The sequence below is a fragment of the Watersipora subatra genome, chromosome 1 (genome assembly GCF_963576615.1).
Source record: "Watersipora subatra chromosome 1, tzWatSuba1.1, whole genome shotgun sequence".
Lineage (NCBI taxonomy): Eukaryota > Metazoa > Bryozoa > Gymnolaemata > Cheilostomatida > Watersiporidae > Watersipora > Watersipora subatra.
In genome coordinates, this window is record NC_088708.1 from 74386130 (window position 1) to 74400648 (window position 14519).

Consider the following 14519-nt stretch of genomic DNA (forward strand, 5'->3'; position numbering starts at 1 on the left):
GTATCAGATACATCACATGTATATTACTACTGATAATACTAGTCAGGTATCAGATACATCACATGTATATTACTGCTGATGATACTAGTCAGGTATCAGATACATCACATGTATATTACTACTGATAATACTAGTCAGGTATCAGATACATCACATGTATATTACTACTGATAATACTAGTCAGGTACCAGATACATCACATGTATATTACTACTGATAATACTAGTCAGGTATCAGATACATCACATGTATATTACTACTGATGATACTAGTCAGGTATTAGATACATCACATGTATATTACTACTGATAATACTAGTCAGGTATTAAATACATCACATGTATATTACTACTGATAACACTAGTCAGGTATTAAATACATCACATGTATATTACTACTGATGATTTTGATAAAATAACAATAATGGAGTCTTCAACTTCAAAACAAAATTTTTTCTACGAGATGGATTTTAATACATAACCTAATTACTACAATAAGTGATGCACCGCACGACTATCACCTGGTACAAACAATATCCTACTTGTAAAAAACAAACAAGAATACAAACTTACCCGTTACCTGGCCTATGGGCAAACCATGGCTACCCGTAACAGCTAAGACAAGGGAACCTGATCCACTGTCTAAATGAAGAGGTAAGATATTAGTGTAGCCTAGCAGCGTGGGAGCTGTTGTCTGGTCACTTACATCACTGTAGAAGTCAACTTTAATACCCTACAACACCCAGCTATAGATTATTGGTGTAGATTGCTTCAGCCAACGCTGCTTCCTTCAGGAAAAAGTTTAAATTATTTTTGCAAGGATATTTGTGATAGATATATGTAGCATTAATGGCAAACATGACAGCAATGAAAGGCGCAACAGCTATGTGACAGGTAAGATATCTACGGTGTAAATTGATCTGTGATTCTGTATGCCATATGCAAAAGATATGACATATGTGACAGAATCTATCTGTCATACATATAGTAATTATGGCAGGTATCGCGTCTGTCACAGATATGATATATCAGATAGATATGGCATCTGTGTCAGGTGTGTTAGCCGTTACAACAATGAGAGAAGTTCCATAAATTTCTTGAGATTCACTTACACGTAGTTGCTCAAGCAAAATTGACAGGTAAATCAGGTACAACCATGAAGTCACAGTGAATATGGCCGCAGTAAAATGTCAAGTACACTAACATAAATGTCCTGACCTATTTTATTATATTCTCTGGATTTATTCAATACAGTATTTTCACAAACCAGCGTCGCATCAATACCAAATATCATAGGTATCAAATGAGCAGCGAGCCTAAAGCAATCAGAGAAAAGTATTTATAAAATTGTTGTTGGGCATCACTGCAATAGTAAAGAGAAAGCCATGGAGCAACTAAAAAACCTCTTTTAAAATTGATTTTGGTATAAAGGCAGGCCAGATAATAGTAATAACAGGATTTTTCACAATTAACTGTTTAATGAAACTAGAACAGCATCTTTACATAATTCAAATAAAAATAATTTTGACCAAAATTGCAACGGCAAAATACAGGATTTGGAGTTGTCCATTTATGTTTGGCTATTATACACGCCTCTCAGTGCATAGTTTATACCTATTGGAAAGCGATTTCAAATTAAATGAAGCATTCGAAAAAAAACTATGGCATTGAAAAGTTTTCACTCCACAAGCAGACAGAGTGACTTTATTATGGTGAACCAGCTCTCTATGCCCAATAGTAACGCAGAGTGAGGAAATGGTACTCAAAGGAAATGTGACAAGGGCAGCTTGCAATCTTATACAGTTATAAACTTTTTACAGTTTGATTTATGTCAAAACAATTATAGATTTGCCTCCCCCCCCCCCCGTTCTATCTTTACGTAATGAGGCCTTAAAATACCGTAACTATGCAATGATTCTGATACCTATGTGATACCTCAGACAGATGTCTGTAGTAAAATAATTGCTTGTTTTTACAACTTAAGAATGCTAACAATTTAAGATCATGCATGTGCTCATTTTAAAATATTAGGTAGAAAATAACATAAATCCAAGTAATGTTAAACACTGCCAATATTTACACCATTGCTCGAACAATATAATACTGTTTGAAATGATTGATAGCAAACCATGAAAGACTTCATGATTTAGCAATATATACCCAATCAAGTGGGGTAACAATTCATTCAAAACTATATTGCTAGTAAGAAATATTTTGTAATGAAAATTACGCTAATTTAAACGAAGTTCTACAGAAGCTTCAAGCAAAAAACCACCTGATTAAAATGTGTATTCCGTCACTTAGTTACCCAATCAGCTAGCCAACTATATAGTTCTATAATCTATAATACACATTTTCCATTAGCCCTGATCCAGCTATTAGAAATTGTTTCATGAAAAAATATCTCCAAAGTAAGCTATCAGTCTTGTAATCATTATCCGGAAACGAGTAGACGGCCACCATCAGAGTAGTTCACAAATGTATTGTTATCTTCTGTTGTTAAGTTCCATTGAGTAGTGAATTCTCAAAAGGTCATTTAACGTCTAACATTTTTATGTTTAACATAGTATCAATGTATTATTTCTTCTTGAAGAAGATAAAGTGTGGAGATTTTTCGGCTTTGAATATTACGTCTTGTAGCAGCAGAAATACAAATCCTACTCGGGTGAAGCAAAACATCATTTAATAAATAATTTCAATGGTTAGAGTGTAAGAGATTTTCTTGCGCGTTCCTTGACGTCAAACAACCAATTAAAATACATATATCAGCGCACAACCTAACAACTACGATGTTATCATACAAGAACAATGCGCATAGCACCATACGTGGGAGTCGAGCTCGTAAGTCCTCAATTTGTAGAACATGTAGTCATCACTGGACATGGACATCCCGTAGACTGATTGCTCCTTGTTCCAATAGCGTCCGAGTGCCTGCAATATATTAGGATTGCATGCCAGGACTGTAACAACTATTATATCAGCTTTAGGGCTGCAACAAGTGCTCATCTCTTGGAGAAGTTTCTTCCTTTCAGTAACGTAGCCAACACTAGACTAAACTTACTGTGCTTGTCCTGTAAGGCAATGTAAATAGGCCTTCCTCCACCAGTATAAAATCTGCTAGCTATCAATAACTATTCACAATAAAGTGCATCTGATTATCATCACACGCATCAGGTAGATTGTATGTATATTGCATAATAGCAGCACAAACATCAAGAGGCTTTGATAAGTCACTCACGCTGACTCGAATCAAGGGGTTACTCGCATGAATGACCCTATCGAAGAGCTCCTCCGCAGTGTAGCCGAGGTTCTGTCCAGCATAGGAGTCCTGCCTCGGATACGCATCGTGGAAGAGGTTGACTGATGAGCACTTCACCTTATACGAGTTGGCAGCGTCTCGTTTCTGCGTACATTATAGCAGACGCTGAGCGATTAGCAATGGAGTCACTGGTGATGAGGCTATATTCAAGTAATAATTGCATGAATGGTCTATGAGAGTGTGTACTTGTGCAATGTCTAACTTTTCGGCAGCAAATGATTCATTTACTGGACTAATGCTTACTTATCCACTATTACTGTTGTTACGCGGACAGCGTGGGGCAAACCACGCGGAGGAAAGAAAAGTGGTGCGCTGCTCTTTAGTTTGAAAGGCAGTTTTTGCTACTGCTGAATTCCTCTCCTTCTAATGAATTATTTTATTCAACTACAAATGCAAAGTATTAGTAATGCTATACACATGATTTTGGTGAAACCTTATTATCAGCAGCTGTTGTGTTCACAATACTTTGCTAACTATCTTTATAATATAAATTAGGGTACTCTTCGCACACCCTTTCTTATAACTGTTAGAAAATTGTATTCTTTTTTATAGTACTTACTAATTTAAATCTTACAGTTGGGGTTTGACAAAAGGTTAAACATTTTAATAAGGTTGTAGCCAAGCAATACCAGCTTTAATTTCAGTACAACGTGTCTTTTACAAACTGCCTATTTGAAAAGCTTTTATACAAAGTTATTGTTGAATCCTCAGTGAGCTTTAAAAAGCAGAAATTTAAAACAAACATCATTGCGAAGCTATTTAGTATAGAACCTGATTAATAAGGCACACTACATCTAACTAAGAGTATTGAAGCTGTCTAATCTCCTAGAGACAAGTTCTTAGATGCAATGTCCTTGGAAGGTCTTGTAATGACAGGCCATTCACTTCTAGATTAACTTTAGTGAAAACTGTGGGAGGGAAAAACCGGCTAGCGCAAAGAGTTGATCTTTCTTTACCATATGTGCAACCAAACAAGTAAATCTCAAGTGAAGAGTTGATCTGGTTCATAAATGCAGATCTACAAGACAAAGTTTAGAGCAATATTCTTTTTTTTAGTCTCTCATTGGCATTTTTAAAATTCCCAAGCAGCAACCCTTCTACCCTAGGACACTTATGTATTCGCGGCATCTAATTTTCGCATTTTCGCGGTGTAATCCTTTCGCGAAAATTTCATGAGCGAAACTAAACTATCATAACGAACGAGCGAAAACGCGAAATTAAATGTCTTTGTTCATGGACATTCACAATAAAATTGTCATATTAGAAATGCAGGCAATTTTCGTGTGTGGCTCGGCTCATTGGGCAATTTTTGCTAAACTCATTAAAGCTAATACACCGGCTGAGTAGCACGGCAAAACAAATTAAGATAATAAGTTTTTTTGGAAAAGCCTAACAAATAAGGAAGACAATGATATTAGTTTAGTCGTTGAATTTGTAACTGATGAGGATGACAGTCTGGTAGAGAAAGTCATAAAATTGAATAATAATTATTGTGGTGATGAATTTTATTACCAACCAAAAGCAATAACAACCCAGAGCCATGGCCACCGCGTGCTATAAATACTTGAATTCTAATATTGGTACCACATCATTCACTGCGGCAGGGACCTTGAGGTCATTGATAGTCCAGGAGACAAATGGCAGCAAGCGATCAAATTGCATTATTGAGCTCGCCTACACATTCCTACCTTCGGTTCACAAATACAAACTACCGTACTTTTCGGACTACTAGCCGCTACTTTTTTCTGATGATTTGAGCCTGCGGCTTATATAAGGGTGCGGCTAATTTGTGGCTTTTTCTTTCACCGCTAGGGCGCACTAACGGGAATCTCCAATTGGTGCGCTTCTAGCGGTGAAAGAGAATACGAAACAATGCCTCACGGTACTGTCCCATTAGGCACTAAGTTAAAAAGCGTCGGATAATACGAAACTGTGCCGTTCTGCACTGTTCCGTTTAAATGGCAAAGTTGCTGCCACGTTAAAAAGCACAGTCCATAGTTCTGCGGCCTATACTAAGGTGCGGCTTATGTATTGTTTTATTACCGTTTTTTGGAAAATAAACAGATGCAGCTTATATAGAGGTGTGGTTTATAGTACGAAAAGTACGGTAGTCCCAAATTGAAAAATATTTCGTACCAGTGAACTGGACCTGAGGAATCTAATGATGTTTGTTCCACTGCATTTATTTTCACATCACTATATTTTCGCACTCATCAGAGCTGCGAAATTAAGTTGCAGCGAAATTTTACTCTGTATGCTACTCACGAAACTAAATACTAGCGAAATATAAGTGTCCTAGGGTACTCACAAACCTGGAGAGTAGCTGACTATAACGGATGCCAAAGATGATAACAACAGGTCCAATGAGCGAAGGAAAAGCAGTCTGCATACAACATAAAATGTCTGCTAAAATAAAGATTAGCAATAAACTATGGTTTCGTACTAATCATGAAGGCAAGAAGGGGGTGAGATAAGCATTACCTGAGAGTCACAATAACACATATAAACAAGAATTTATATATAGACCTTATAGGTATATGATGAACGGACTAACGGCGGGTAGATCTGTACTTACCCTAAACATACGAATAGGGTTCTTGTGGAAACGCAGTTGTACTTCTGTCTCATCAATGAGCCATCCCTGGTCTATGAACATTCTCTTATCAGGTTCAAAGCTGCCATAAACATCTACTGTATTACTCTGACCAAGTTCTAGAAAAACATTGATACAGGGTGACTCACATTCACATCATTCTCATGTTTTAACAATAATAATCTGAACTCAAACGGCAACGGTAACAGCGGGGTATGCCTTGGCTGAGCCAATTGGAGAGAGACACACTCAAGACCTGAGGATTCCCCCTACATTTGCATAACTAAAGGAGTAGCTAAACTGCTGTATTGCCGATATGTCGTGTCTAAACAGATCGGCCTGGATCGGTGAAGATGAAACCAAAACATCTGAAACTGATTGAAAAAGTTGATTTCAACAAACAATTTTTATTTGATTTAATTCATTTCCTGTGTAAGCCAGTTTTATCAGTGAATTTTTTTAAAATGACGATGACAGGGCTACATGTGTACAATTGTTTATATATCGACAAAAATATTCTCATTTGTAAAAAGTAAACGGTATGTCAAGGCTAGCGGGGCAAATTGGAACTGTTCAGGCTGAAACTTTTCAGATAGTTCTTTTAGGAAATTAAATCTAAAAAATCCTAAAGTTTCTTTTTAATTTGATTCATGTCAAGAGCTCAAAATATTTTCGAACTAAATTAGTTTTTAGTTTTAGTGTATAGCATATTTTCCTTGAGCAAAAAATATAACGATGCAAATAGCAGCACAAACTGAAAATTACAAATCGTTGATGACCCACATTAGACCAAAATATGCTGTCAGTACTTCACTAACTGTAATGGAAAATCCACCAAAGAAGCTTTCACATGGCTTGCTGTCTGTCACTTTCGACAATGACTTGCATCTTAGCGAGGCGTGCTTGGGTCAAGCAGTATGGTAGAGAAGAGGTGACCCAGTTCTCAGTATCTACCACTTTCGAAACTGTCGGATTAGCCTAAAGGGATGCCAATGCAACACGTCCAGTCTGACACAGCCAGGTAGCCATTTCACTTGCCCGGTGTGTGAAGGACAGAAGTGGATCTTTAATGTGTCCATGTTGACAGTGTGGTACACGGGGCCTCTAAGTTAAGGTCTAGATCCGAAGGACCCAGCAGTTTGGGGTTGAAAGCTTGCTGTGAGTTTTTTTTGTCAAATCAGCGTTAAGCAGGACTCGAACCACCAACCCAATGGTTGACAATCAAAGACGCTACCACTAGGCCACCCTTGACCCCCCTGCTCCTGGAAATTTCTCATTGGTCAATCTATTTGTCAACTTTGACATGTCATTTTGTAGCTTCAGAAAAAGCCACAGCCAAAAACTATGCAACGCGTCAGCTATGCCTGCTATGTCTTGACCTGTGGAAATCTTAGCAGGCTATAAACACTTATGGAGACCTCTATGATGACCTCTATGGTGACCTTGGGGCACTAAGGCTATGTAGCAAAATGGTGAATTTAGTAGTAGTAGATGGTGAACAATTGTTCTAATTCTTTTGATGGTCTGCTGGCCCTTCTTGAAGTACACACAGGTATAATTACTACTCGCGGAGAGAACTCAGGATGTACTCGGTGGATTGTGGGTACATGGTGGACAAGTCAGGTGCAGAGTCTGCACACAATCCTTACTAAACTGAGATTTGGTCTTTTGTAAAGCTTAGCACTGTTCCTGATACTCGCATAAAACATAGAAAATCACAACAACTTTGGCGATGCAATGCATTATTTGTGGAATCTCTATTAGAAAGGTAGAGAAATCAAATTGAGGTCATGATAAAACTCTTACCGTGATATAGAAATTATCTAATACAGGTGTGGCATACAATTGCATAAAACCAAATTTTGTTTCTATATAGAAAATTAGCAAATATGCTATTTTATCACACTTACAAAATGTCACCAACTGTGAAATTCATTGAAATGGGTAATCAAATTGAAAACTTCTTTAAATATGTTTTTACTTAAAATTTAACATGGAAAGCACATTGCGAGCTCTCTGGGTTTGGTTTTTCAGACATATTGTTTTATTATTCAGGATGTGGGCAGTACAAACTTATCGATTCGTTAATTCATTGTAATTCTATTAATTCAGCCATCGACTGATGACCCCAAATAAGCCATGAAGGACATGAATAAAATACAACATGTCCATCAAGCCGCTGAGTGACACACCTCTCATCCTGATTTAAACTTAATGGTGGTTGGACTTGTCTTCGCTAGCAGGGAGCTATGCTCCCATAATAAGTATACTATAGCATAACAAGAGTCTTTTCATTTAGAATCTGCAACAGGTTCAGCCCAAAATTGCCATAGATGAAAATCTCCATTATGCATGCCAGCAGCCAGAGCTGATGTAAACATATGCATATGGTGGCTGCTGCCTTTATATAAGACAGCTACACAGACAGCATCATTCTAAATAAACAGTTAGTCAATTTAAAAACTGAAATACTTTTTAAGTATATATGTGATATCTAAGTGGATATTGGCTTGTTAGATGTTTTCCTTTATATGCAGTATGCTGCCTATAGCTGTTAGCATAATCAGCTGAGGTTTTAGTAAACTATAAAATACAGGAGAAGAAAAAAGCTAAAATATTGGTAGCTGTTAATAAAAACTTTCAAACCTTTTAAATGTTTAAAATTAATTTCATGTTAGCAAACTTATTTAATATAACTCTGCCCAGAGGGTCAGTGTCTGCTGATGCCAAGGTTCTCCTTGATCAGTCAGAAAGGCTTCAACAAGCCAAAAATTTCTATTTGCATTGTAAGAAAGGTCAACAATTGTGTTTCATCAATGCAATATTGTAACAGTGTTCGATATGACCAAGGATTAAGTGTTCAAGAGTTACACCTATTAAATGACTCCTTATTTCATAATCTTTTAAACACAGCTCAAGCCTATTATTACACATATTGTATATCAAGGTAAGCCTTACAAACTCTACCCGCTAATCGCTGAAGCTTGCAAAACTGTGCTTCAGTTTAAAACTACAAAACATAACTCTTTACCTGCGATTGTTTTGTGTCGACATTCAATTCCTGATTCCCAGTGCCGAATAATGTGCGTCTCGTCAACATCATCACCACCTGTAGAATTGAATTTCCTGCAGACGAGATAGCGATAGTCGAGGGTCTTACATGAGAGTCCCACTGTTATCTTGGTGAACCAAACATCACTACAAAAATTTTTTTATTCAAAAGCTATTATAAAAACTAACAAAGGCGACATGATAAACTCCATTAATGATGACTCTATTAAACCGATAAAGCATATTAAACCCATATCAACATACTTTTCCTGCAAAGATTTTCGAGGCTTAAGAAAGATGACTTTGGCTGGATCCCAAGCGCCAAGAACATGCTGAGCACCAGTAACTGCAACTTTGTCTTTCTTTTGTGTACTCACCCTTACTTCGAGAGTTATGGTGATCGAAGCAGCCATTCTCTCACAAATTTCTGGAAAATTCTTAATGTGAGCACTGACATTACATTCACAGCAATCAAAGCATTTTCTCAATAATTGTAGCAATTAATACATGTATCTTAACACAAACACATGCTAAACAGCTAAATAAAGGTTGAGGGTAAATATTTTTTTCTAACCGCAACTAATAGATTGAAGTACTCCTGAACTAAAACTACTGAGAGTAAAAGAGGTTGCAACAAATTGTTAATATAAATTTAAAGTATAAATGTATTTAAAATATGTTCAATGTTGAATATGAAGGGTAGGCAAGCTTATTGACACACAGATTGTAGGTAAAGCAATTGCGATACACTGTGGGTGCGACGAACACTCTCAGTCGCGATAAGCTCTATTAAAAACGTCATGTTTCTACATCTAATTATTATATAACGTGAAGCTGTTTCTCACAATTTCAAGCGTTTTAATAGCCTTTTTGATGAACAACAGCATGCTAATCAACGCTAATAGAAGCCATACCGGCACCTAACTATTATTATAAACACATCAAACATAAAATACGTAACATAACACTTATACCGCGACACTTGCCTGTAGCACTTGCGAGTGTAAAATATCGTATCACAAATAGGCTACTAATCGCTTCTCAGATGAATCTCGTTAACTCGATATCCGAGCGAAATTGTGTATATTGACTCACTCGTGTATTTAGGTGTTACTGCAAGTTACAAGACAATAGCTCTGTTTTACAACTATATCATATGACGTTGATTGGTTGAATTTCATCATCCTTCCTGATTGTTCGCGATAATTATGAACGTTACAATAATATCTGCATGAACCTGAACCCAACAAGCGAGAACGGTATGTCGAATCGTTACTTCATATAAAGGTACATTTAAGCGTTTGAATCTGAGGTAAAAAACCTGAGCTAAATTACAAATCTCTATTCTTCATCGGGATTGGGTCACATTAAAAGCGCTTGTGTGTTTATTGGTCAATTTATTATACTTCCTAACACTTCTTCATAGCCTCTACGCTACAAATAAGTTTACCCTTGTTGTCGATACTAGTGTAATGGAGCCAATCGATGAACTGTCGTTCTAACAACGTGTTTAATGCAAAAGAGTTATTTTCTCTTTTCATAATGAATGCACAACTCATGATTGAAAAACAAGCGCTGGGTATTCCTGCAAGATATTCCCAATCTACTAAAAAGATAACACTCTCTACACTCTATCAATATATTCTACACTTAAATTATGAAACCAAATAGAACATTCAGAGACTTTGCCGAGATTAAATCATATCATTTAGTCATATATTTTCTTCTCTCTCTCTTTTGCAGCCGGTTGTTTCGACAATGACTGTCTGATGGTTTAGGCTTTATCATTGACTTCCATGCAGCTCTGTTTTTCACCTTCTCTTGCAATTTATTTTTGTGTATAGTTTTGTAGTGGTGGTTGTAATGACATACACATACCTGCCAACTCTCACGCATTGGGCGTGAGACTCACGCAATCACCCCAAAGAAAAAGTGAAAATGCGTGAGAAATGCATGAGATTTTTGCCCCAATTTCCACAACTGTATACAAACTACCATTGATACATCAATTGCTCCAAACCCAAATCTCATGCATTGCCCCACTTTTGGGTTGGCAGGCCTGGACATACAGCATTATTGCCACGTTGAAGGATTAAACAGTTTTAAGTATTAATATGAACTATAAACTTAAATGAAGGTATTACAAAATGTGGTTTCCAATCCCAAACAATAAATACATGAAAAACCTAAGAAGTTTGATGAAGAGTCGATTATAATCACTAGTGCAAATGTAACAAATGCCCTAAACAGCATTTTATGCAAGTTACTCTTTACTCATGCGTAAGCAAATGTGAGACAAGTTAAAGATTTAGATAATTGAATAAAAAGGCTGAATCTAGAAAACGCAGTGGTTATATTTTCTTGTCATAAGAAATATTTTCATTTGTGTGTAAAGTAAAATGATACTGTAGGAGCATACAATTGTACAGTATTTATTTTTGGTTATTATAATAGTAGATACACCATCTAGCTAAAAGAGCAGATAATTCTCTTAAGGTTCACTTATCATTGGGATCTATTGTAGGTTATGCAAGTCATTTTCTAAAAATTTCAATAGTAGCAGTAAAAAAAAACATAGCGTCAACTTAATATATACTATATTAGATCAATTAAATATTACAAAAATATATCATGGTATACTAAAAGGCAATATTTACAAGGTCTCAGAGAAATAAAACGCCATGAAAAATTTGAGTTTATACTTTGGTGTGAGCCAGTTTTTCAGGATCTGATTGAAGCTCTAGTTTCTGTCTCCGACGACGACTACAAGATACAAGAGAGTTATTTATATGCAGCCAATTAAAAATGAATTAAAAGAGAATATTTAGCAATCGATAATAGAATGTGGTCCTTTATTGATGTTTATGTGATATGGCGTGAGATAGTCATTCGCTACCATAACAAAATTGGGGCCAAAACATTTTCAGTATTTCAACACTGCAATTTATTTTTTCCATTTGCGTATCATGATTGATTGGAATGGACCTGGATAGTCAACATGTTTCGGGTCCTAATATTAAAAGATCTCATAAAATATTTGAAACAACTATTGGCCCTTTTGGAAGTTTGGACTTTCTCCAAGCAGAATAAAATATAGCACTGCAAGTTTTTGCACCTAGAAAGCCAGTAATACCTCATTTTATTCTCACCTGTTCACTGATGTTACAGCTAATATGATTAGACCAATAACGATCAGAACAGCCAATCCGATTGCGAATATGACATACCAATAAGTCTCTGCCCAAGACTTACTCTGTAACACAAAGAGATAGTAATAAAATATGCTAGTAGTAATACACAATACAGAATAATGTTTTAGAATAACAATTTTAGCAAACACAATTTAATGGCTGAAACTGCACGAATAAACAATAATAAAACGCACTGCACTTGAGCTGGACCCAGGAGTATTAGGGTCCATGATAACTTCTCCATCATAAAGTCCAAACTTTGCATCAATCTCTTGAATTCTTTTATGTATTCTGTTTGGGAAGGATGTATCCTTTTTAAGCTCAATTTTAATGTCCTCCGCCGTCTGTCCAGTTGGAACCTTTGCTTTCAACGTCAAAATTGTGACAGCCTCCCCACTGAAATGTGTAGAAGTCAAAAAATCATTTGTTAAGAAGCAGTATGCTAATGTTGCTTTTGTAGATTGCTCAGATAACTTTCTCCTCATAGTATTTATTTCATTTACTATTTTGAACCAATGGTAAATCGCAACTCCATGCAACACAATCTGGAGAGTCTAAAGTAACACCAGCAGAGGATGTATAAGTATAAGATGAAAAAGGAACAGTCAAAATGGCCAGAGACTTTGGCCAAATGTTAAGATAAGCTATCGCCACACATTTACAGCAAAAAAATAGCGACTAGGTGGCAGCCTACCGGTACTAAACTAGTTGAAGGCTGAAAATGCTCTAGTCTATTATAGCGATACTGTGCCTTAACTCAGACAAGTGGGTCCACAGTCTACTACCCATCTAAAGCAGCCAAACATACAAAGTTCTACCACTTAACAGTTAACGTTATTATTCTTAGGAGCTTACAGAGCCACCACAAGTAACAACTGTGAGCTCTCAGGTCGTATTGGCAGTGCGACCAACAGCATGCTGACATCTAATTGCTTCAAAAGCCATTTATGAATAAAGCATGAATATTAGCTATCTTATTAAAGTTACAAACCTTTTTGTCTCACCGTCTTCAATTTTTTCTTGTTTCACATCGGTTATATTAAACTTGTCTTTGAGAAATTTTTCAACTTCGGACTGGATTATATCTAGGTGGTCATTTTTCAGGAAACCAGAAGAGACAATTCTTATATAAATAGATTCTCCATCTCTCATATCCACATTTACTGAAGAACACAAATAAATATGTGGCATAACAGGTTATCTGATAATTAGTCATGTGATGAACAAACAGTTATTCCATTGAAGATACAAGACTATTATAACAACCGTACATTTCTTATCCACATTTTCAATTTATTTAACATGCAGGAGTAATCTCTCTGTGCACCTATGGCAAAACAGTCCTACGCCTATTCTTGTTGCATGTTAGAGTGCCTAAAGTCATAACCTGAATTTTATTTTCATCTTAAAAAATACGATCATCGCAAATAATTAAAAAATAAGTAAACTTACTTGCTGATTTCCACTCAGGCAATATAGCTGTAGATGACATGCTTTTTGTGAAGGAAGCTTGGTTGCTGGTAACTGGAACAGGTTTTGTTGATTTGACGGTGGATTTCGCTGCGGTTGTAGGTTGTGGTTTGGGTGAAGACAATGGTTTGGATGTAAATTTTGTTTTGGGTGTTGATACCAATTGTGGTGTGGAGTGGACGGTGATGCTGTCGATGCTGCTGGTAGTTGTTAAAGTCTCTCTAGTAACAGTAATGTACTCCGTCGTGTTGTCTGTTGCATTCATAGAAGAGTTGGAGGAGTCTAGTGTTGTTGAAAATGGTTCTTGTGATTGAGTGGACTTTGCATTTGGTAATGCGCTTGTGACATATGCTGTTGAAGTTGAATGCATTTCTGAGTTAGTTTGTCCTGAAGATGTTTCCACTGCTTGAGTTGTCATGTTATTTGAGGACGTAGTGGTAGGGAATGAAGTTAAGGCTGCTTTAGTTTGAATACCAACTGTTGGTGAAGACTGACTAGACAAAGACCCACAGGTTTTCGCACATAGTTTCTGTACTGTGGGGTCATTACATTTTTGTATCCATTTTAAGCAAAGATATGTTGGCTCGTGATCCACGACGGCAACGCTATTTACTGAGACTGAACTTGATATAAGATCTTTTTCATCTTCGTCTCGACATATGCCGCAATGTCGTTGACAAGATTTCCACTTTGCTTCTGTCTCGCAGCTACCCGCTTCCGATTTACATGTAGCGGCATCCGGAACACTCTTATCGCATATGGCATGTTCTATAGAGTTTGTAACCTTCAATGATCAATAATACAAATTTTGTTCTTATAGAAAGCCTTAGCTTTGTAGGTGGCATTTCAGACTCAATAAACTACATTGTACATTCGGAAAAGAGAGCAATTCAACA

The 14519-nt window shown here is 36.6% G+C and overlaps 2 protein-coding genes across 2 annotated transcripts in view; both read right to left on the bottom strand.

Moving 5' to 3' along the window:
* LOC137385624 (glycerophosphocholine phosphodiesterase GPCPD1-like) overlaps positions 1-9386 on the bottom strand; it is a 28431-nt gene extending 19045 nt beyond the window's left edge. The window contains exons 1-6 of the mRNA XM_068072124.1: positions 9227-9386; positions 8943-9109; positions 5894-6030; positions 3238-3402; positions 2826-2930; positions 573-732 (exon numbers count right to left, since the gene is read on the bottom strand). Of these exons, the coding sequence (XP_067928225.1) occupies positions 573-732; positions 2826-2930; positions 3238-3402; positions 5894-6030; positions 8943-9109; positions 9227-9375 (883 nt within the window). The 5' untranslated portion in view covers positions 9376-9386. The remainder of the gene's footprint in view (positions 1-572; positions 733-2825; positions 2931-3237; positions 3403-5893; positions 6031-8942; positions 9110-9226) is intronic.
* A 2105-nt stretch (positions 9387-11491) lies between these two features.
* On the bottom strand, positions 11492-14267 carry LOC137385344 (probable serine/threonine-protein kinase DDB_G0275165). The gene is made up of 5 exons (XM_068071792.1): positions 13606-14267; positions 13145-13316; positions 12348-12549; positions 12112-12215; positions 11492-11725 (listed from the first exon to the last, which is right to left on the bottom strand). The coding sequence occupies exons 1-5, from the start codon at positions 14039-14041 to the stop codon at positions 11659-11661; spliced, it is 981 nt and encodes a 326-aa protein (XP_067927893.1). The 5' UTR covers positions 14042-14267; the 3' UTR covers positions 11492-11658.
* Positions 14268-14519: the final 252 nt, after the last annotated feature.